This window comes from Lasioglossum baleicum, chromosome 1, assembly GCF_051020765.1.
Source record: "Lasioglossum baleicum chromosome 1, iyLasBale1, whole genome shotgun sequence".
Taxonomy (NCBI): Eukaryota; Metazoa; Arthropoda; class Insecta; order Hymenoptera; family Halictidae; genus Lasioglossum; species Lasioglossum baleicum.
Genome location: NC_134929.1, coordinates 9,165,383 through 9,189,125, shown reverse-complemented (window position 1 = coordinate 9,189,125; position 23,743 = coordinate 9,165,383). Strand labels below are relative to the sequence as shown.

The window sequence follows — 23,743 nt, the reverse complement described above, 5'->3', positions numbered from 1 at the left end:
TCTAAAAATATATATCTACAGGTTGCTTGTGAAAGAATGTATTCCGAATCAATTCCTTTACAATTAGCTTTAGATTTTAAATAATACAAAAGTACGCAATATTCTTCGTATTACACGTTTTCTTAATGTTATAACAAGAAAAAACGCGGAAATATCTGTTTTGTTTCCTTACAGTTTTTTCTGTTGTTTCATTTTGTTTTTGTTCATCGAAAATTACACAATTTTCCATTCAACAAACGGGTGCATATTGCACGAAGCTTTTATGCACACACGATGCATAATACCGATATTGCCAGTCAGTGCATTGCTGTTAACTGCCAATACTGCAATAATCTTTCACCTTTCGGTAATGCCATAGAATTCGGCCTCTCGAATGTCAACATAATATCTTTAACTTTGTTTCTTAATTCACGATCGAACAAATGTCCTCCCGTTCGTTCTAACGCCGATGACATATCGTATTCGACCGATGGAAGCGGTTCACGAATGAAACGCGCAGCGGTTGCGATACTTGGTATAACATGCCACTGTAGAGCTTTGATTTCCCAAAGGCTACTAAAGAGAGCATTACTTAACAATGGATCTCGCTCTTCCATCAAGAACGGGTCACCGGCACCGTTACTTTCCTCCGTTGTAATTTCTCCACCTTGTGGATGATCGATCAGTCGTTTCAAACCAGGATGTCGAAGCAGGAGATTACCAACGAAATGTAATATAATAAGAATATCTTCGGGTGGTGCGACAAGAGTCAAACGCGCGAGCCGTTTCGCGAACGCAGCAACTAATGCTTCGGGTAAGTGCCTGGTAACACAATAAGGAGCACATGGTAATCTCAATGTACAATGTACGTAACATACAGTGTTCTCTCGATAAATGTCGCAAATGTCTGGCCTTTAACGGGGTTGACTAGCGTTTCTCATTTCTCGATAATGCATGCGGTGCGGTTTTCAGTAGTCAAAAGCGCTAGATAACAAATCAATCTATATAGACCGCAATCGGCCTATTTTCACGTTTACAATCGTAATTTGTATTAATTCAGAAGCATAAAGCTGCGCATGTAGCTATTCTCATAAAGCTGCGACAGCTACATGCTGCCGAATAATGCAAATTACGCCTCGTAAACATAAAACTAGGACTTTTGAGGGCGATTGCGGCCTAGATTAATCTTTTATCTAGCACTGTTGACTCCTGAAAAACCCCATCTTTATATTATCGAGGAATGAGAAGGCACATCCCGCACTCTTGCAATTCTGGAAACGAGTCTACCCCCTTAATGTTGATATATAGCAATTAATGTATTTTAAAGTCACGGAATGAAAAAGCAGAGCCCGGTTCTATCTGCAATTCAGATTTACCGAATTCCGAATGGGATACGCCTTCTCATTTCTCGATAATGCAAAAATAGGGGTTTTCACTAATCAAAAGCGATAGATGAAAGATCAATCTATCAATGCCACGAATATGGTGATCAAAGTCTCATAAAAGAAAAATAAAGAAGTTTTGTTATTGGATTAGTTGTGTTTACACTTCTCGGCAACAGAGGCCTCTCAAGCTTCGCTGTACTTTTCTACGTGCGGCAGAAATCAAGGAATAGTATTCCTGACCGATAATTGTCCCTGGTCGAACCCGTGTTTTGGACAATTATCGAGAAAACACTGTATATCTCGTAATACCAGAGAATACTTACGTCGAACTGAGAAAAAGATCAGATAAATAAAACAAACGAGCTTTGTATTTTGTGTGGAAGATCTCCGGCTCGAACATAGAGTAAAGTTTGGTAAAGATATTCGGGTACTCCAAGTTGTGTTTGGTAACTAGCGAAAATACACCTTGTAACGCGAGTAAAGCAATAGGTCCGTCTGCATCTAAAGAATCCATAAGGAAGTCTGTTAATAGAACAGGTTTCTCTAAGTGTGGCATCACCCGCTCCAACAGAACCAACAATAACTGCTTATGCAATTGCGGAGTTAATTCCCAATGCATCACGCAAACCCAAACTTTATTAAGTGCGCGTCTAGATCCTGCTTGATCCCACACAAAAGTTCTGCTATCTGATAACAAGAAAATCAAGTGTAAGTTAATTGTTAGCGCAAAAAACTAATATAGATGTTAGTTACTCTACCTTGTTGTGTGCTGCACAGCAAGCTTTTACCTTCCGACATTTCATACTCTGGAATAGAAATTCAATGCCAATGTTATATTTCAAGCTCTTCGAGAATTTTATAAAATCATAACGATCATTACTAGACTGCGGATCTTTATGCAAAATAAAAATGTTCTGTATCTATTGTGGGAATAAAATAAAAAGTGATTTGATCCCTTAACGATTTTGTTACATTGAAAACAACATTACAGTATCCTTGAATGTTTTAAATCTTTTCCCGTTTTATATTTCACTAAACCAATTTCTTCATAAATGCATAAAGATCCACAGTCTAATCATTGCGCCCTAATTTGTACCTTCGCTTTTCTTCGGCAACGGTGACTTGTGTATAAGCTCTAATAAATTTTTTATATAAGTTTCGTGTGGCTGCCTTTTAGGAGTCAAAGAAGGAAGACACTTCCAAGTGTAATAAAGAGCGTCGGGGTACTCCGTAATTTCTTGAAATCTAGATATTAAGCTGGCATTGTCTTTCTCGGGTGCCAGTAAACTCATTAGGATTGGTTTCAATCGATGAAGCGGGAAGTAGTATCCCAAATTATCGGTCGGTTCCAATGGATATCTTCCTTCCTCCGCCATCAGTTTAATAGCAGTGGTGAGAGCTTGTAATTGAATGGTGGGTCGACATTTCTCTATCGACAACAGTATTTTCTCCCATATCTCTTCGTAACAGTTTCTCAACCAATTGACGTATCTTGCTTCCGGACTCGGCTCTGTTTCAGAAAGCTTATGGAGAAACTATTTTGCGATTTTGTGACCCTTAGCACTCGAATGGCGACTCAAGGCGCCACTAAAAATTGCTGTACTATTGTTTAACATATTGTTTACATTATTAAATATGTCTCGATCTAACTGATTACTAAACATTTCAATATTGTACAAGGTATTATACCAATTTCATATCCATAAAATTTCAAAAATCATATGGAATGAAAACATCCTAGGTCGGAGGAAATGTTCAATTTTCAAGTTAGAATAGCTCCGAGTGCAAAGGGTTAATATTCTCAATGTCGAAACATTACGTGTTGTGCTTCAATTTTGTGCCTAAACAAATGTTTTCACAAAATATAAATGCACGATACACGTTTATAGCAACGATATTAGGTAGAAGATTCTAAAGGACGTGTATGTTGTCAAACTTGAAACGATCAGAAGCTACGAAAATGTTCAAACGTACCTGAAATCGTGAGAGCTATCGTACGTTCGAGATACATGTCGCCTCTTCTTAAAACGTCAACGAATATCGTCTCTATCGTAAGCAGACAGGTAGAAGTAGATTCCTGACGAACAGTGATCAAGAATTTTAGGAAACGACATAACCTCAGAACACTCGATACATTCGTTGATTCGAGACGCTTTTCAAATGCAAACTTACATCCCATTGTCCTATTATGTCTACTAAATTGTTCGCGTATTTCCTCGAGGACAGAAATTCCTGCGCCTTTTGTCTTAAAATTTTCGACGACATCTTCTGCCCAGAAGAAGCGCCGGAAAGATCTGCTGCATCCGCCATCGTTGTTCACGGAGGATTCGCTAATGGCAGAATATACACTATACAACGTTATTGTGGATGTGCTCTCTTGTGTTCTTACTTCTGTTTGTAATCACTGTGTATCGAATAAAGCCTGAAACTGTAGTTCAACTCGAATCGTAATTCCAGCTCGATCGGCTAAAAAAGAAGTCGGTAGGTACGATCATCATTCTCGGTTTTCTAAGACTGAATGACTGAACCCGTGTAACGATACACATATTTATACGCACGTAATTTCCAAGTTTCTCAACAACAAGTTCTACATGGTTCTACATAAGTGTTTTCTTCTATTACGAGTGTAAAAATAAGGAAGATTTATATTTCAACAACTTTAATAGAACGATAACCTGTAAGTAAATATTGCACATCGTTATTATATTTACATTCGTACGGATACAGTGTTGTATATTATAAATACAGATATTTCGAAACTATTCTTACAAACTAGTAGAAGTTTGGGTTGGGTACGATGCAGATTTTTTTAAATAATAGATTGTTACTACTTATTATTATTATTATTATTATTATTATTATTATTATCATCATCATCATCATCATCATCGTCGTGGTCGATGGTTCATAACCTATGAACCCTCGACATTCCGTTTGTATATGTAGAATTAAATACATCTAGCTGATGTAATATTATATTTGTACAATCATCTTTTTCTTGTTTCTAGAAAGTAGAAAATGTTAGAGATAACATGCAATGACCGTCTTGGGAAAAAAGTTAGAGTTAAATGTAATCCAGACGATACAATAGGCGATTTAAAGAAATTGATAGCTGCTCAAACTGGAACGCATTGGGAAAAGATTGTTTTAAAGAAATGGTATACGATTTTCAAGGACCATATAAAATTACAAGATTGTATCCTTCAATATTAAGTACACTTTTATATTGTCGTACGATGTCGTAGAATTTTTAACAGATTTTTCCTTAATCGAATAATTTAGATGAAATTCACGACGGTATGAATTTAGAACTTTACTATCAATAATTAATGAATAAATTAATGTTATACAAATCACTTTTAAATATAAATACAATAATAACAATAATAACTTTTATATTTAAGCACTTCATGATTTTATATCCTATATGTAATATTTAAGTATACAATGTGTGTATATCTATACAATAAACAAATATCGCAGCAGCAAAAATAATTTTTTCTTGTTATATTATTGTTGTCGACTAATTATTTATATTACACAAACCTTGTTGCAGTGTTATTCAACACCTAAACTCTTGCTAAAATATTTTTACAGGTTTATTCTATATCAGTATAGCCATCTGCACGCGTAAAACGTATTATATTAATATTTGATATTAACACTTTGTACCTAAAGTTTCGGATTGTTTAACAGTAATTACGAATCTATATGTTTATATACATATATATATATATATTTGCGAACAGTGTTAAAATATATAACGCAAAAATAGTTCACTGCATATATCCCGAAAATTCTTGTTATATCACCTTGATTATCACTAATTCAATGTAGATATCTCTACACGAGAACGTACACGAGTATTAGGAGTAATGGAAAAGAAAGAAAGTAAAAGGATTACTGAACTTATTCTCTACCAAGCTCTAAATCTGTCAAAAGTTAATGTGGCCTCTTGGACAGTTTTTCTGTTTTGTTTAACGGAATTTCAGGTTCGGTCGTAACCCTACCCCTGTTGCTTAAGAAGTCTCTTATGTGTTGCACTATCAAGTCTATAGCCACTGTAACAAAATATCAAAAATAAGTAAATGGTTAAACGTTTGCTTGTTTGGTCACCTTAATTTCTTTATTATTATTCCATTTTACACAATCTAAATAAATGGCGTATCAAATTACATAATTCGAACTGTAAATGTCCTGTAAAAGAATGATAACTTTAGCGGGAATAAAAATAATTTGAGCTTTCGAGAAAATGAGAGCGTCGTATAAAGTGATTATAGCACCTTACCAAACGATGCGATTAAACGTCAAGTATGATAGTATATGTATAATGCACCAACTTAAACTAAAAATATCACATTCTAGAGAATAATGCTAGTAACGAATGCTTTATGCTCACTTAAAATCGTCTTGTACAATGTTCGAGTTTGCGTTTATAATAGATGCACTGAATCGGTATAGGGTACATTATATATAAAAAAAGAATGAATTCAATCTTTAATAACATGCATAATACATACACACATACGTACACATATGCTCACAAAAGTTCGTGTATATGTAAGTAATACTCAAAGCTTTCTATTATATTAGCCGTTAAGTATAAACTTTGAATAATTATGCTCGATTGGAATTACAATATTTAGATATTTTTGGTACAGAGTAAAATTAATGTTCACCTCATGCATGGGTATAATGGATGCGGTAATACACTTATCGAAAGTGATATCATTTGCTGCTCGACATATAAACGTAATACAAATACAGTGTTATTAAGATATAGAGAAGTATTAAGTACATAAAACAAAAGTCTGAAGGTTATTGTAAACTCGATTATATGTAAATGTATGATATATATATGAAAAAGTGTGGTGCTTATAAGTGAGCATATCATGCTTAGATCATCTGCTGAGCGTGTCAGATAAAGTTGAAGTACGCCTACGTTGGTAGTTGTATGGATGCTGCCCGGATGAGTTTTCAGCCTTTTTCAAACGCAAAATGTCCCAGATGTGGTACACTATAAGATCTATTGCCACTGCAAACATACAACAACCAAACCATGTACTTTTTTAAATGACCTTAATCATTGTCCTAGCTTAAAAAACAGCACGTTTCTAGCAGCCCTTTAATACCAGGCAGCACCCATAAATAGCTATATAGACATGTGCAAATAATTAAAGTTTAAGCTGCCTTATTATTCCAGATCTGCATCTAAATTGTGCGTCGAATAATAAACGCATGAAAATTTTTTAAAACACAAGAACATTAGTGTTAATCTTTTAATAAACAGCACAAATGAAACTGTTATTAGTTATAAAGCCGCAATCGTTGAATCTCATAAATTAGGTGCAGATTGGATGAATATGAATCCAAGTTATGGTAGAATGCATAATTTATGTTTATGAATCAGATAATAATCCTATATTAGGTACCAAATATTCAACCGGTATGATTAAATATTTTTATAAGATATATACGTACATACAGGTTGAATCTAGCAACTAGACCGAATTATAATTATCTTCCGAGCAAGGTTAAAACATTTTTACAAATGAAAATTTGAACAGTTTTTAACAAGCTCATCTTACAATGCAATCTTGTTTGCAACTGCATCGAATTACATGTTTCTTAATTTTTTCCATTCATCCTGTATATACATGTATAGCACCGTACGTTTGAAAGTATATTTTGCATGTAATCATTATTGCTATATATGTATGTGCTACTGTTTACCTGTGTTATCTGCACCTCTGGGAATTATAACATCCGCAAATTTCTTTGTGGGTAAGCAAAACTCCTCGAACGCAGGTTTTACAAAATTCATATATTGATTCAATACGTAATCCAAGTCTCTTCCTCTTTCATTTATGTCTCTCGGTACTGTTGGAATCATTTGATATATGCGCTTAACAGTTTACAATCGTTATCGTATAAAAAACGTAGGTACGGAATAGGGCTGTTACTTTTCCAAAGCTTTGACTCTTCGAAGAATTCAAAGGAACGAAGGGAATTTCGAAGTTTTCAAATCGCATTAACTTACGAGTTTCATTTCATGTTATGTCATAACATTTGACAGAATTTTCACAGTATATAAATACAACCAATTATAAGAAATATATTTATTGTACAAATAAATTGTAAACAAGATTTCATGAAAACGAAACTTCGATTCTCATCACCTTTGAAGTTTCAGAAATCGAAGCTTCGAATATCAAAGCTTTGAAACTTCGATTCTCATCACCTTTGAAGTTTCTGAAATTAAAGCTTCAAAATCTTCAGCCTTCGAAGGAAAGTAACAGACCTAATATGAAAAAGTGAAGGTACAAATGTACTTTCTAATGTTACCTCTTCTAGCCAATCTAGTATCCGAATCTGTATCTACGAACAATTTCATATGAAACAGATCACGTATTTTTGGAAAATAGAACACTAGAATTCCTTCGAATAAAACTACGTCCGCAGGATAGATCGTTGTAATCTGATCCTTTACTCTGAAAATGAAAGAAACTGTTGATGGATTCGATAACTACGCGACAACAAATATAATGTCAAAGTAATGGTGACACATACAAACTGTTTGTTCTGTAGTCGTAAGCAGGTATCTCACACTTTACGCCAGCCAATATATCTTGTAACGTCTGAAGTATCAAGTCGTTGTTAAACGCATCTGGATGATCGAAATTGAATTGACCTTTCTCGGCTTTCAGTTTCTCAGCCGGTGATAGATCTCTGTAAAAACTGTCTTGCGAAATACAAACTACTTGTCGTTGCATGTGATCCATATCAACCTGACCTAATTTTTCCATAATACGTTTGCAGACGGTCGACTGAAATATCGAGGAGCAATCTTTACGAACGTTCCTCTGCGAATGCATGCTTAACCGCGAAGGTTAAGTCGTAGAAAAATTGCCACCGTTCGTAAAGCGGTAAGTGGCATCGATTCGAATACATTGAAAAGTCAAAATCATATGGTACTCACTTTCCCACTGGCCGTGCCGCCGGAAACTCCGATCAGAAACGGTGTTTTATTTTCTAAACCGTTCAACTTTCCATTGATACTGAAAGACATTTTCCGTGGCGCGATGTTGTTCATCGACATATCTGCCATCGTCGTAAACTTTTTTGCCCGCTTACAGATTGAAAACTGTATCGGTCCCGACGACGGTACCGAACGAATGACTGTACGTATTATAACGAATGATTCGAAACGTAAGAATATCGATAGACATAGAACACGTAGCTTGATATAAATCATTGAGTAAAAACGCGCCCGCGCGTTACCGGCAGGACGATGTTCAATTTCTTCTATTACAATCTGCAATATGTAATTAAATGCAAAACGAACGCGTAATCAGACAGAAAATTTTCCATTCCGTATATTACGAACAAACATTGACTTATACAAACGAGTTTTTATTTACGACCTACTCCTACATTTATAGAATTTTCGATTAATACTCATTTTTTAGATACATTCTGGTTTTTATAATCGTGATTTATTTTGTTGCGCGTATCATTTTTATTATTATTTTATTTTGCAAAAACAAAATGTATATTTAGGTTGTCTCGCTCGATCGGGGAAACTGTCAAAAAATTTCCTATTTATCGAAGATGCAACAATTACATAACACAATTGAACCTCGATAACTCGAGATATATATATTATATATATATATATATATATTTAGTTTCGTTTATTTCTTTCTGTAGAATCTCATCTACATATATTTAAATCGAAATAATACTTAATTATTCCTTTTTATTTACCATACATGCAGATGCATTTTATTTTACCACCGTTACTCGGATTTTGAATAGTCAAACCTCTTCGAAGTTTACCGCATATTATAAAGTTTATCTCTATAAATCGGCTAAAGTTTATTAATCTGTATTTATTAGACAATTAAATGTTTCTTTCTTTAAGTTATCGTATGTAATTAGAAAATTATTAAATTTCGTACAAAGTTTCTCTACTGTTCTGAAGATTTTAGTCCTTTCTTTGAGATTTGAATTATATTTATTTAGTACCAATATGTATTTACCAAGGTTTCACCAAAGAAGCATAACCTACTGTAGTCTTTGGTTACGGTAGATTAGATATAAACTTAATACGTAGTATTTTAGATGTTTAGATCGTGGCAGAGAATGATGCAGAATACTATTATCAAACGCAATTCATGCTCGTTAGCAGATTATGAGGTAACTTTATGTGATATCTGCGTAGTATAATTCTGTGTGTATGTAAAGCAGTGAACAGTTCGAATTTATGTGATTATGGAGTGTAAAACGAATGATAATCGTTGCTATGATAATTTGTTCAGGGTATAATACGAGTCATTCTTTAATCTATATTAGAATATCTCGTTCATCATAGAATAATAATATTGTTTAATATATTTCTAGACTACTTTGACAGCATTGCACAGTTTACAAAGCAATGCTGAATATTTAAAGCTATCCGCAGAAAAGAAGAATAATAATTCCAGTAAACTAAAGGACATACAGAAATACTTACTTCGGTAAGAATTTATTTGTATAGTTTTTAACACGTTCTATACAACGTGTACCACTGATGGTACACATTTATTTAATGCGTTAGAAACATATTTTATAACAAATTTAACGGGGTAGTCTCGTTTTCAGAATTGCAAGTGTGCAGGATGCGCCTTCTCATTTCTCGACAATGCAAACATGGGGTTTTTCAGTAGTCAAAAGCGCTAGATAAAAGATCAAACTAGGCCAGAGTCGCCCTCAAAAGTCGTATTTTTACGTTTACAAGGTGTAATTTGTATTAATTCAGAAGCATAAAGCTGCACATGTTCTCATAAAACTGTGACAGCTACATGCTGCCGAATAATGCAAATTATGCTTCGTAAACATAAAACTAGGACTTTTGAGTGCAATTGCGGCCTAGATTGATCTTTTATCTATCGCTTTTGATTACTGAGAAGGCGCATCCCACACCCTTGTAATCCTGGAAACGAGACTACCCCCTTAACATTGTAGAATATATTTCCACCAAAAGAATGAGGCATTATAAAAAATGCAGTATAGAACAAACTTCAGAAGTATATTTAATCGTCAAGAAAAAAACGGCTCGGCATGGAGTGTGTTAAAGACACAAGAATTTGCTATGATCGCGAAGAAGTAATCGTTTCCGATATTATTTTTCAGAACTGGTATCACTATCGAAAAATTGGATACATTATCTGTTATCCATGTAGCAGGTACTAAAGGAAAAGGTTCTAGTTGCGCATACACGGAAGCTATTTTGCGCGAACATGGCTATACTACAGGATTCTACAGTTCCCCGCATTTGGTTACTGTAAGAGAACGCATAAAAATAAATGGACAATCTATAAGCGAATCTCTCTTTACCGAATACTTTTGGGAAGTGCATCGGAAACTAGAAAATACAAAAGAGCATGAATCCGACATGCCTATGTATTTTAAATTTTTAACTGTATTAATGTTTAAAATATTCTTAGAGTTGAATGTTGATGTTGCTATAATTGAAGTTGGAATTGGAGGGCTGTACGATTGTACAAATATTGTAAGGAATCCTGTTTGCGTGGGTATAACAAGTTTAGCGTTAGATCATACCTCTATATTAGGCTCGACTCTCGAAGATATAGCTTATCAGAAGTCTGGAATTTTTAAAGACGGATCCATAGCATTTTCTGTTCCTCAAGATCCACGAGCAATGGGTGTACTGGAAAAGAGAGCAGTCGAACGAAATTGTAGATTGTGCGTTATTCCTCCTTTTGAAGAGTATAGGTGGGAGAATATATCGCCTATTCTAAAAATCAAAAACAGGGTTCGGCAGGAAAATGCATCTTTAGCTATACAGATGGCTAGTGCGTGGATAACGTCTAAAAATAACGAACACTTATCTAGTTTGCCTAATACTGTAGATATGAATAAAAATAGTATCCAACATATGGATAAAATTGCAATGGGTTTGTCGTCTTGTAAATGGCCTGGTAGAATGCAAATTTTAAGAAGCAGCATTGGCAACTTCTTGCTGGACGGTGCGCATACAATTGAAAGTATGCGATCCTGTGTTTCATGGTTCAACGATTTTGTTGCTAAAAAAGGTGGAGGGAAAAACATTCTGATTTTCAATACGAGCGCGATGCGAGATTCAACAACTCTAATGATGCTTTTGAAGTCGATACTGTTTGAGAAAGCATATTTTGTGCCGAATTATGCAGGCGTTAATAGTATAGACGATGAATGCAATAATTTCTTAATGGACACGCAGAAACTAAAATGTTCAAAAAATGCTGAATTCTGGGGAGCGGATTCCGTACATGCGAATAGTGTTTCAGAAGTTTTACAAGAGATAAAGAAAGCTAATTCACACCGGCAAGCTAATTACAGTAACAATGAAACGTGTCATGTCCTCGTGACAGGATCGCTTCATTTGGTAGGCGCGGTTCTTGCCGTATTAGACCCGCATTTAACAATGAGCACACAATTTTAATACATACCTTTAAATATCAGATTTTATCCATCATCACAGATCGCACGCTTACAAATAACAAGAGTATATCTTATAAACAATAGAATAATGTATTTGGTAATGATTAGAACAAGAACTGTAACAATTCATTATGATATATTAATGAAGGATTCCATTGTTACCTTCACAATGGCAAGGTATCCATTAATATTTGTTCTTAATAATATTTTTTGTACTTTCATATAAATACGTTTTTTTTTTCTTCATACAACTATGTATGATTGTAATGTTGTTATGTATAGCATAGTTTTTATACATGACGAGCGAGTGTTACTCGACGCGTGTGGACATTCAAACGAAAGAGTAAGGAGACAAATGCTTAAAATATTTTCGAGTGGTAATCTAATTCCGACTCGGCCTCCGTGTCTGATAAGCTCAAGGAGATACCAGTTCTTCGTCGTAGATTTTCATCAGGACTCTGTATAATAAGGATAAGAGCAAGCATTATATGAAGTGAAATAGTTTTGTACAGATCTTACGAGCGCGTCACATGACAATATGTACAATATGTAATTATGCCAAGTTCCTAAATTACCTCTATTTACAAACAGAATTGAAAATAAAAAAACTTTATTTCTATTTCTATTTCTTCCGCATCGTTATTTTTAATTGTACAGACTGTTCGGCGAGACGGTGTAAACGATTTTTTAAGAAATGCAATGCACCATTTAATAAAGGTAGAATGGTATAGGACAGGGGTCGGCAACCTTTTGAGTCGGATGAGTCAAAAATTACAATTTACAAAATTTCAAAGTCTTTAAAGAGCCACAAAATTTTTTCTTGCCAACAATAAATAATACTCGCATAAATAAAGTTTTTTGATAAAAAAAAAACTAATCTATTTATTCATAAGAAAAAATATCTGTTTATTCATATATAAGTAGTGTTTTTCACAACAAATATATGTATATGTATATTGTATATATGTACATACATAACTTTGAGAAGATAATTCACTTCTAACTCTTTTACTTGAAACAATAAACTATACGTCACAGCCAAAGCACTGATGAAGACGCCAAATTGTCTTGCGTCGAAAGCGAATTAAAACCTACATAGAAACATCCGACGACGGCGTCATTCGAGAGCTTCCGACGGACTGACGACAGTGACGACGCGTGTCACGGGGGAGGGGTGCGGTGAAAAGCGAGTACAAGTGGCTGAGAGATAGAATCGGTGCCTAATCCTCGTTAATCAGTTCAGAACGATATTTAAATGTTTTTTTTTTATAAAATAAATAATATTTGCGTATGGAACTAAAGAGCCGCAGCTTCACATCCAAAGAGCCGCATGTGGCTCGCGAGCCGCAGGTTGCCGACCCCTGGTATAGGACGATCGATAAACAAAACACATTCGTAACCCTTTGCACTTGAGTGGTGATTCGGAGAGAGAGGCGCCACTAATAATTCTTGTATGTACTACATACATTATTCAAAATATTTATTGCATTAGTAAATTTGTATTCAATAAATTACTAAACGTATTTAATATTATATCAGTTTTATAACGATAAAATTAAGAAAATCATATAAAATGGAAATATTTCAGGCTGGAAGAAAAACTCGGTGTTTGAATTAGATTAGCTCCGAGTGCAAAGGTTTAGCTCGAAAATGAAACATTTCTTCCGACCTAGAATATTTCCATTTCCTATGATTCTTCAAATTTTATGGATATGAAATTGGTATAATACCTCATACAATACCTAAATGTTTAGTAATTGATTAGATACCGACACATTTAATAGTGAAAAGAATATTTTGAATAACGGTACAGCAATTTTTAGTGGTGTTTCTCAGAGTTACCATTCGAGTGCTAAGAGTCAAATGTACCCGCTCGAAACTACTCAACTCTTATCCGAAGTACTTTTGATTAAAATCATGATTTATGCATTAAACTGCTTCCACAAAAGTAAATATACGCACTTTGCTTGCATACTTTGTGGACGAAACAAAATATTTAGGTTGGATGTTTATTAAACAATTGCATGCCCGTTACGAGATCGTCGTTGATTATTAAATGAATAACCAACGTGTAAGGTTTAAAAGGGTCAATACTCTATCATTAGGTAATAGTAAAGATCATTACCTGATCTAGAATACCGGCAGTGGGTTCAGACGCGTAACCTACTTCTTGTGCGTCTTCTTCTAAATCCGCTTCGTACTCTTCCATCTCGTCCGTATCGGAATCAATATCCATGTATCGACTTCCTCTGGAGACTTTGCACACCATTTGAGCCAGATCTGTGAAAGTGTACGAAGGTACGGATTGTTGATTCGATGCTTGATGTTTGGCTCGTAAAGCCCGTGCATTCTCTCTATCGGCGTTAAATCGGGGGAGAACTCCAGCTTTCGATTGTCCTTCGAAATAAGTTTTCCCTGTTTGTTGTACAAATGAAACATGTATAAGTTTTCTATGCTTTTTATACCCGCGTATAGTAAAACAAATACTCTGGGTGTACAAAGTATTCGTATACCTTTTACGAACGAACAACTTTTTCAAAATTGGCCCCACAGCTCGAGTTGCTTTTGCTGAGACCTTAGAAGGATTAGTTTACAAAGTAAGTAAGGGTCACGATTTTTTCACTTTTTGGTCTAAGTAAGTTATATGTATACATGTACAAAGTTTCATTGAAATCGAACAAGGTTGTTATGAAATATAATTGATTGACAATTGCAAAAATTGTAAGAATCTGCGATTTAAATGAATCGCAACCCTGAACTCAAAGATTTTTACATCTTACAATGCCCATAGCTTTTTTATGCGCCAACCGATTTCACGGGCACAGATAAAAAATTAAAAAATCCTGACCTTTTCTTTTTCCTTCGCAATTGCGATCAATAATAATTTATGAAAAATGATTATTTACACATTAGCTAGTAAACTGATCCTTCTAATGTCTCAAACAAAAAAACTCAAACTGTTGGGTCGAATTTTGAAAAAGTTATTCGTTCTTAAAAGGTGTACGATAGACGTAACGATTACCGTGCTGATATCCGACATCCTTAATTTCATCGAAATTGGTAAATTGAAGGGTTTTATATCTGTCTATCGGTGGTCTGATGTATTCGCAATAATCCGAATTCTTCACTTCTTCCAGTTGCCGGACGCAACTAACGTACGCTAATCTCGATTGTATGTCCGGTAAATTTGGGACTTTGACGGGTGTCGCGAAAGGATTCCACCGTTTCCAAAGTAACCACCAACCGGACAAAGAATCACCATAATTCGTTAAATCGGTGTCATCCTGTGACCCAACGTCGATGGCCAGAATATGATGCGCTCCTTGCCTCAACATTTCGTCAGCTTGAACAAACAAAATTATGACTGTATACGTTGCCAATCGGTCAAGATAGAGAATATAATATAATTTCTTATATTGGACGATTGCAAAAGTTTGTACCGAATTTACCTCGTGACCTTTTTGAGAAAGAAAATTATGTTGTAAAATGTTCGGAGACAATTGTAGAAAATAGTGGTGACTATATAATTGATTAATAAAACTGTTATTTTTAAATATAACCGCTCGTACTTTACTTTCAAATAGGGTACGAACTTTTGCAATCATCTAGTATACATATATGTAATAGGATAAACAATACATGTTTAAGGTACCTGGCACGTTATTAACATAACACCCATCGACCAAAAGATGCCCGTCAAGAGGGTCGCAAAAAGGAGGAAAGACCCCCGCAATGGTCATACTGGCCCGAATGTATCTCCATAGTAAACCTGAGTTCACTTAGCTATTCAGAATTTGACAAATGCATCTTTCATCAACGGGAGTGAGCTTTATTCTTTTTTTCGAAAACTGTTCTATCGTTCTCCGATCAAATTGCAATGAACCGTTTTGGCGCTTGTATTTGCATATTATTATACCTCAATGAAAACAGAACGAACGGGTGACTCTGTTCGTTTCATTGAGAAATAGAGAACGATCGTACAATGTCCAGGTAATTTAATCAAATACAACAAGAAGAAGTTATATCAACATTATTCTTTGAGAGCGTACGTGCGTTCAATTTGCAACGATCAGTTTTTATCGTTTTGTAGGAAAACATGTATAGTAAATGTAACGTAAGATTCTCGTCGCACTTCTCTTTAAGGTCACGCTCAAATTACCTGGAAGGTTATTGACGTACCCGCCGTCGAGTAGGAGATGGCCGTCAACTGGGTCACACATGGGTGGCATATAACCAGACAAAGACATCGAAGCCCGAATGTACCGCCACAGCGATCCTAAACACGACGAATTAAGTTCTTTAATGTATATAAATATATACCGTGTATCTCTCCTCTTTTATTTCCTATAGTCGTTTTAATAAGTATAGATGCGTATGCGCTAGAGAAAACAACTGGTAGTCCCATGGTTCTTCGTTACCATCGTAATGGTTAAATGTAACAAGTAAATACAGATGGATGATCCTCCTCCCTGTACAGCTATCTCTTTTGAATTAAACGGTTAAACGATTAACGATACAGAACGAAGAGTACGTCAAGAATGATTTATATCCAGAAAGCTCACTCCCGCTGTTCAAGCTTATTTCTACGTAACAACACTCTATATGATATTTAGATGTATTGAAATTTCAAAAAGAAAATTTTCGGCGAGAAGCAGATCTACAGGGTCTACGAATCGCACTAAAACAGCGAGAGAGTTTCCAGTTGAAGCAGAATCGAAATCTGAATGTCACAAGTATTAAGAGAGCAGTCTCATTTCCAGGATTGCGAGGGTGCGGGATGCGCCTTCTCATTTCTCGATAATGCGAAGATGGGGGTTTCCAGTAGTAAAAAACGCTAGATAAAAGATCAATCTAGGCCGCAGTCGCCCTTAAAAGTTCTATTTTCACGTTTACGAAGCATAAAGCTGCGACAGCTACATGCTGCCGAATAATGCAAATTACGCCTCGCAAACGTAAAAATAGGAGTGTGAGGGCGACTACGGTCTAGATTGATCTTTTATCTAGCGCTTTTGACTACTGAAAAACCTCATCGTGTGTATTATCGAGAAATGAGAAGGCGCATCCCCCACCCTTGCAATCCTGGAAACGAGTCTACCCCCTTTAACTTTTAATTACTCGCATATAGCACTTGCAATCTGAAAACTTTAAATGTAGTGTTTCAAGCGTAAACAAAGCCGTCGACTACACTAGCAAATATTTATTTTGCATTAGAATAGTTATTTTATCGAATGAAAATTGATTTATATTCAAGTTATAGGAAGCTCCATGTAAACAGTTATGTAGAAAGCGGAGTGCGAGTAACCAAGGGTTAAGCATACTTGTGAATCGCAAAAAACTGGAAACTATCAATGCTTCGAACAACGTCAAACGTTACTGCTTTTATATACAGACCGTGTGTGTGGGTACGCATACAAGAGTCGGTGATGTCTGTGGTTATTATAAAAAACGGCAACCACAAATCTTCGATGTACGTGTCACCGAACGTTCCTTGAATCGTCTTATTAAAATCTTTGCCGGAGAACATGGATGTCACCGGGTATGTCAAATCCATTATTTGCCTCCACCATTGCGTCATTTTCTATTGTAAAAGGATGATGATCGATGATATAGGGTAGAATGAACGATACTCTTGTTCGGTTTTTCTGCGATAGTTGTCGATATCAATTACCTTGGACCATTCGCGAGCTTTTTGAGTTGTCGTCGTAATATTTCTCTCCATGCACCACAATGCACCCATGAATGCTCCGATACTAACTCCCCCGATCATATCAATGGGTATTCCTGCTTCGATGATCGCTTTTAGCATTCCCACATGAGCTGCGCCTCTAGCACCGCCACCTCCGAGTACAAGCCCCACCGAGGTTCCAGTCAACCAGCGAGCAAGTCTACTAAAATCACTGTGCACGTTCGGTTCTGACATCAGAACTTTCGAATACAATTCATTCTAGAAAATAGAAGTCGCTTATTAATGTCTCGACTATACCTCTTACGAATTAAGGGGTAAGTCTCGTTCCCAGGATCGCAAGGGTGTGGGATGCATCCAGGCATCGTTTACAAGGCGTAATTCGCATTATTCGGAAGCATAAAGCTGCGACAAATACAGCCGAATAATCCGAATTATGCTTCGTAAACGTAAAAATGGAAATGAGTCTACCCCCTTAAGAATTAGAATACATAAGCTGTGATTACTCACAATCCTGTACTGTGATCTCCTCGTGAACATTCTCTTAGGACACTGAATGTGATGATGACTAGAAATCCACGATCTCATATTTAACCATTGCACCGTATTCGAAGGCCGTTGCCCGCCTTCTTTGTGCAACAGTACCAACTCCTTTTGGGTTCTCATTACCAAACGTTCAATCTCACGTTCGGTTCTACCTATAGATGGTGGTCTATCGCCTAAACCCACGATAAGAATACAGTCGGCTTGACGCACGCATCGCTGAGTCCACAATGTATACGTTGGATCGCACTGATACAAAGAGATTCGGTGTTGATCTTCTTGTTGCGCCAACCACGATGTCAATCGGTATTCATTCGCTGGTTCCATGATAGTACTGCCCAGTGTCTATTAGAAAAGAAGAATTAACTATACACGTACAAACATTTTACACGGAATCGAATCTAGGTGGTTAAGAGGTACTGGATTCGAATTTCTTACTTTACGGACAACCTCCGATGTGAGACGTAAACATGGCCCGATAGCGCACAGCGAATGGTAGAGTTCATAGGTAAACGCCGTCAATGGCACATCATCGGATACGGAGACTATAGCAACCGTTGAAAAATTTACTTGAGCTGGCCTCGTATCCACGGTTGCAGCAGCACGTCTGAAAACGTATCTCCACTAAATTATCAACATACATTACCAAACATACGCAGAGTGTTTCGCAATCGGTTAAGGGAGTAATCCCGTTTCCAGGATCGCAAGTGTGCGGGATGCGCCTTTTCATTTCTCGATAATGCAACGATGGAGTATTTCAGTAGTGGAAAACGTTAGATAAAAGATCAATCTAGGCCGCAGTCGCCCTTAAAAGTCCTATAAAGCTGCGACAGCTACATGCTGCCGAATAATGCAAATTACGCCTCGTAAACATAAAAATAGGACTTTTAAGGGCGACTGCGGCCTAGATTAATCTTTTATCTAGCACTGTTGACTCCTGAAAAACCCCATCTTTATATTATCGAGGAATGAGAAGGCACATCCCGCACTCTTGCAATTCTGGAAACGAGTCTACCCCCTTAAATTGGATCAGGTAGGAATTTGAGGGTGAATTTAGATATTGTTAGTACACACTGTTTATCGATATTGTTGGTCTTCGTATGCGGTTGTTGCCAAGTGCCAAGTATACGATGCCCAAGCAAGTTTATAAGTCTGGTGACGACTATTGGGAAACGGAGTTTGATAACATTGAACAATCCCTCTGGTAATTTTGCTAGCTCCGAGTCCCGGACTGCCATCACTGTGGTTGATCTTGGAGTTTGCGTAACCATTTCTACGATGCCAACCAAGTCCCCTTTACCGTATTCTGCGACCAGTTCTTTTTTCCCGTTGTTATACGTGATCACTGATCGAAGTCGACCACTCAATACGATGAACGTCGAGTCCGACTCGTCACCTTGCCTGTACACGGCTCTTCCGCTTTCAAGGAATAGCCAGTCGAGAGCAAAATCGACCTGTCTGACAAAAGGACTGAGCCTACGGACGACCGAGTGTGCTACGTGCAAAACGACGGTAGGTTGTTCTCGCATAATTGAGAAAAATGTCGGTTTACTAAGCAGTGCTATGCGACTAGGATGCTTCGCCCTGATGGTGTAAAAAGAGGGTTCTCCAGTTAATACAGCCAATCCACCGACAATTTCACCCTGGTGCGCGCTAAACATGTGAACTTCTTGCCCTACGTCTCTGCCTTCTGAAACGCGCTGACTTACCGTCAGCGAACCAGACACAACGTAGACAAGGGCAACGTCTTTGTGAGATTCTTCCTTCATCAAATATGTTCCAGCTGGTACTTCCCTAATCTGAATCTTGTCATCCTTCAATACCGTATCGTCTTCCAAGCCAAGCTCTCGAACGAACGCTTCCGTAGCTATTTGTATGAGATGCGCTTCGTCTAATTGTTGTTGAACCGATTCGGCGATGGTAGAACGTTTCTTTAATCGAGAACTTTGAGAATTTCCTGTATGAATGACATCCGGCTGCGATCCCCCCTGTTGCTGTGTTATAGACGAAGAATTTGAACAATGAGAATCACATTCCGGTACCATATCCGCGACGTTTTGATCCGACTGCAGACCCACAGTTTGATTTTTCCAATCAACATTACTTCTTGGCCTATCCGGGGAAAATATTAGTCAAAATATGTATGTATTCTTTACCGATTGCATCTGTCTGCATGCCGCGACAATACTATAGATACTGCTTACAACGAAATAATTATGTGTTATATGTAGACTGCGGATTTTTATACAAAATAAAAATGTTTTACAATGATTTTGGAAAGCAGGAATAACATACAAATTGATTTCATTGACGACTTTGTTACGTTAAAAGCAACATTACAACGTTCTTGAATTGTTTAAATCTTTTACTGTTTTATATTTCGCCCAACCAATTTTTTCATAAATGCATAAAGATCCGCAGTCTAGTTATATGAAAGAGCATCGTCTTTCATACAGATTGTTATTATTTGCTTCTGGAGACGTCGTTCAACGCAGTGTTTTCGTTAGTAATTCTTTACATTCTCTGTATGAAAGACGATGAAGTTCTTTCATATAACACATAATTACTTTGTTTTAAGTGGTGTCTTATAGTATTGTCGCGGACAGTATTCGGTTAACGTACCGTGCATTTATGACAATTGGTACAGATTGGGGACTACTCAGGCTAGTAGTATCACGATAAAGCATGTCGTTTCCATCGTGTTGCTCCGTCGAAGCAGTCGCAGGTGCAGAAGACATCGTTTCCGCATTTTGAGCGGAGAAATTTTCTTTGGTTCTCGATCTGACCGGTGAGTCAGAAAACGGACTGTGTTTCTTCTTATGCGTCCCCTGATTAACCAATTCTGCGGATAAGCCGAGATATTGGTGCAACGCGGTGAAGGTGACTCTTTGGAGGCGAACCATAATGACCTGGATAACTCGAACAAATGTATCGGGATGATCCTTGAAAACCTATAAGCACAAAAATACAAGTATAGTATTAGAAATAATAATCTTGAATATTTCTTTCCTTCACATCGTACAGCGCAATCGAGATACCTCTTGGAATGCAGACATTGGTAACTTCACTACTATAGAATCCTCCATGGTTCTGGCAGATACTGTTTTATAGGTACTTGTATGCCCAGTAAGTACATCCGTGAAACTAAGGAGACTAGTTACCGATTCTCCAGTCTTTACTAATTTTAACGATATCTGAGAACTGTCCGGTCCGGTAATATAAACGTTCACCAAGCCTTGCTGCACAATAAATAAATTTTCATCGGGATCTCCGATTTTAAATAAAATGCTTCCAGCTGGTAAATTCATGATTTCTGTATGTTTACATAATTTCAGAAATACCGGCTTCTCAAAATGACCGAATACCCTGATGCTTTGCAACATGTACAAAGCATCCGGTGGTACTCTGTCCCCAGGACCTAGGTCTTCTTCTAAATATTCAGCGGGTGGTTCTAATACCTATTCGAGTAGAAGATAGAAGATTAGTTTACAAAAGAAACAAACTCCGAAACAACGAAATTAAGAATAATGTCCAATATACTTTTAATTGTTGCGGGGTCGAATCCTTTTTCAATTGCAATAGTCTACGAGCGAATCGCATGACAGCCTTTCGTTTTTTTCCTTGTCCAGTCGCGTGTACTTGTCCGCTGATCGATTTGACTTTGCGTAACATTTTCCTTCCATAAAAGAGCACCTTGTCTCTTTTTCTGAATCTGGGCTTGCTTGTACCTACTCCGACGAATTCTTTCACTTCTGGGAGAAACTCTTTGTTCTTCCATTTTCGAAGGACGATCATGGACACTATCAATAAAATCAGTACTATCGATGTCAGAACGACGAGAAAGGTTCTCGATATTTGATAATCTTCTATGAATCTGCCGATCCATCTTGAGAAGATGTACGATCCTAAGTTTTCATTGAATAATTCCACTATCTAAAAAAAATACAATACATGATCAACCGATTTCTATTGTAATACTAAAGAAAAGAAAGAACTGTTTCTAGAAACAGAATGCTCCAATGAATCATTATAAGAAACTGTGTTCGCAAATGTATATGTTCGTAAAAAATTTAAAGTAATAAACACAAGTACAACCTCCATAGTGGGTATTCATTTCTTCCATCAGCTTGTTGGGAAATCGTGTACGAAAGTCATGTCACGACTTCATAAGTAAAGAATGAAGAAAATTCGCGGCAGATGAATCGCAGCGATGCGTAAGGTTCGATATAAGAAATAAGTTATCTACATTCAGCTAACGACCTTTGATACTTTGCTCGAGTCACCCAGCGCCATTTTAGTCGCACTTACATATACGTTGTAACGTTGTAACGCACAAATCAATTACATACTCCATTTCGACTTACATAGATCTAAATGAGAATTTCGAAATATTGTATTTTGAGAGCGGACAACATTTCTCAATGGTATATTATTAAACTAATGTTGCCATCACATAAAACTGTTTAAATCGTGATGAGGCGATCTCGCGTTTACGACACGCGTAATATTAAAAATGTGGGAAAACATAATGTAACAATGTAAAGTTATTTTCGATATATATATAAAAAGACTAACAAAATTATAGAAATGGACAATGACATATCCCGCCGTTTATTACCATCGAAACGCGTACTAATCGAAGACATAACACGTAAATAGACGTAATAACAGAACTTCTAGATTTCGGGAGAGGTAATTGTATGGTTTATAAACACAAGTTTGTGTCGTATTTTCAATCAACAATTCGTGTTTGTGTGAAGATTGGTTATCGTTGGGTAACGGATATTATTTTGGTAAATGGCATCGATACGGTTTGAATAGTCGCGGCAGTGCTGAACGAAATGAGACCGACCAATGAGAACGCGCTCGACGTGATTGAGCGCCTAAGATGATAATTTATTTACAGACACTTTATGTATAGACAGGTATACGTTGTAGTTCTCACGTAATTTTCACACTTCCTTATTGTTTTTCTATTTAAAATTATTGAAGTTTCAATATTTCGCATTTGTAAAATTTTCAAGAAAGAATATTTTAGGCTTCCAAGGGAGTCCCGATGTTTTTTTTCGCGCCATTGGAAACTGACTGAAACTGTATAAGTTTCTGTTGGAAATGCAAAAAGAATTGAAAACGTGCGAAAATGTGCCAATACGGCTTTTATTAGGTTGGAGGGAAAGACCAGTGGTATTTAAAAAAAAAGAAACATTTGAATAAATTTATAAAAATCTATGTTTAATATTATTCTTGTTGCCATCTCTGTCACAGATAACGTGTCAATTCCTGTTTCCAATCACTCACCAGCAACATGTGTTTTTGATTTACAAGCAAAATTACCTGCCTATCCAATTACTTTTTGCCCAATAGATTTCTCAGGTACAGCCGATAATCTGGCAAAAGAATGTTTCGGACAAAAGTGAATATGTATACAATCATCTATAAATCCCAATGCGGAAAACTATATAAAGCATTTCTTTTCATACAAAAATTATTTAATATAATTAAACTAAATGGCATCGATACGGTTTGAATAATCGCGGCAGTGCTGGACGAGATGACCGACCAATGAGAACGCGTTCGCCCCCTCCACGGGGGTTGTTCGTGTGAAAAGGCATCGGTAGAGCGCGCTACGGTAAAATTCCGGGCGGTTTTCGCTGGACAGTCTGGGCCG

At 36.6% G+C, this 23,743-nt stretch overlaps 5 protein-coding genes across 11 annotated transcripts; 2 read left to right on the top strand and 3 right to left on the bottom strand.

Annotated features, from left to right (window-relative positions):
* Window positions 1-22: 22 nt before the first annotated feature.
* LOC143213126 (nucleolar complex protein 4 homolog B) lies at window positions 23-3,894 on the bottom strand. Of its 2 annotated transcripts, none has more exons than XM_076432823.1 (7): window positions 3,754-3,894; window positions 3,537-3,694; window positions 3,339-3,441; window positions 2,461-2,874; window positions 2,123-2,170; window positions 1,688-2,051; window positions 23-801 (listed from the first exon to the last, which is right to left on the bottom strand). In XM_076432823.1, exons 2-7 carry the CDS (start codon window positions 3,672-3,674, stop codon window positions 297-299), a joined length of 1,572 nt encoding a protein of 523 aa, XP_076288938.1. In that variant the 5' UTR covers window positions 3,675-3,694; window positions 3,754-3,894; the 3' UTR covers window positions 23-296. The 2 variants fall into 2 exon arrangements, with proteins under 2 accessions (XP_076288938.1, XP_076288867.1); XM_076432752.1 differs by having other exon boundaries at window positions 3,537-3,712; window positions 3,754-3,889.
* Window positions 3,704-4,859, top strand: Ubl (Ubiquitin-like protein 5). 3 transcript variants are annotated; one of them, XM_076437991.1, is made up of 4 exons: window positions 3,704-3,845; window positions 3,935-4,041; window positions 4,373-4,560; window positions 4,647-4,859. In XM_076437991.1, exons 3-4 carry the CDS (start codon window positions 4,383-4,385, stop codon window positions 4,688-4,690), a joined length of 222 nt encoding a protein of 73 aa, XP_076294106.1. In that variant the 5' UTR covers window positions 3,704-3,845; window positions 3,935-4,041; window positions 4,373-4,382; the 3' UTR covers window positions 4,691-4,859. The 3 variants fall into 3 exon arrangements, with proteins under 3 accessions (XP_076294106.1, XP_076294198.1, XP_076294026.1); XM_076438083.1 differs by lacking the exon at window positions 3,935-4,041 and having other exon boundaries at window positions 3,706-3,845; XM_076437911.1 differs by lacking the exon at window positions 3,704-3,845 and having other exon boundaries at window positions 3,897-4,041.
* A 217-nt stretch (window positions 4,860-5,076) lies between these two features.
* On the bottom strand, window positions 5,077-8,802 carry Uck (Uridine-cytidine kinase). 2 transcript variants are annotated; one of them, XM_076435480.1, is made up of 5 exons: window positions 8,344-8,802; window positions 7,935-8,191; window positions 7,710-7,855; window positions 7,098-7,244; window positions 5,077-5,425 (listed from the first exon to the last, which is right to left on the bottom strand). In XM_076435480.1, the coding sequence occupies exons 1-5, from the start codon at window positions 8,617-8,619 to the stop codon at window positions 5,307-5,309; spliced, it is 945 nt and encodes a 314-aa protein (XP_076291595.1). In that variant the 5' UTR covers window positions 8,620-8,802; the 3' UTR covers window positions 5,077-5,306. The 2 variants fall into 2 exon arrangements, with proteins under 2 accessions (XP_076291595.1, XP_076291510.1); XM_076435395.1 differs by lacking the exon at window positions 5,077-5,425 and adding an exon at window positions 5,464-6,399.
* On the top strand, window positions 8,272-11,850 carry Fpgs1 (Folylpolyglutamate synthase 1). 2 transcript variants are annotated; one of them, XM_076433052.1, is made up of 4 exons: window positions 8,272-8,290; window positions 9,489-9,563; window positions 9,768-9,883; window positions 10,539-11,850. In XM_076433052.1, exons 2-4 carry the CDS (start codon window positions 9,489-9,491, stop codon window positions 11,848-11,850), a joined length of 1,503 nt encoding a protein of 500 aa, XP_076289167.1. In that variant the 5' UTR covers window positions 8,272-8,290. The 2 variants fall into 2 exon arrangements, with proteins under 2 accessions (XP_076289167.1, XP_076289245.1); XM_076433130.1 differs by lacking the exon at window positions 8,272-8,290 and having other exon boundaries at window positions 9,075-9,686.
* A 68-nt stretch (window positions 11,851-11,918) lies between these two features.
* Window positions 11,919-22,505, bottom strand: Sws (patatin like phospholipase domain containing sws). 2 transcript variants are annotated; one of them, XM_076429129.1, is made up of 13 exons: window positions 22,171-22,505; window positions 21,616-22,008; window positions 21,114-21,533; window positions 20,698-21,026; window positions 19,150-20,187; window positions 18,514-18,682; window positions 18,043-18,420; window positions 17,518-17,793; window positions 17,241-17,427; window positions 15,502-15,618; window positions 14,872-15,192; window positions 13,975-14,264; window positions 11,919-12,307 (listed from the first exon to the last, which is right to left on the bottom strand). In XM_076429129.1, exons 1-13 carry the CDS (start codon window positions 22,174-22,176, stop codon window positions 12,209-12,211), a joined length of 4,023 nt encoding a protein of 1,340 aa, XP_076285244.1. In that variant the 5' UTR covers window positions 22,177-22,505; the 3' UTR covers window positions 11,919-12,208. The 2 variants fall into 2 exon arrangements, with proteins under 2 accessions (XP_076285244.1, XP_076285163.1); XM_076429048.1 differs by lacking the exon at window positions 15,502-15,618 and adding an exon at window positions 16,009-16,125 and having other exon boundaries at window positions 22,171-22,503.
* Window positions 22,506-23,743: the final 1,238 nt, after the last annotated feature.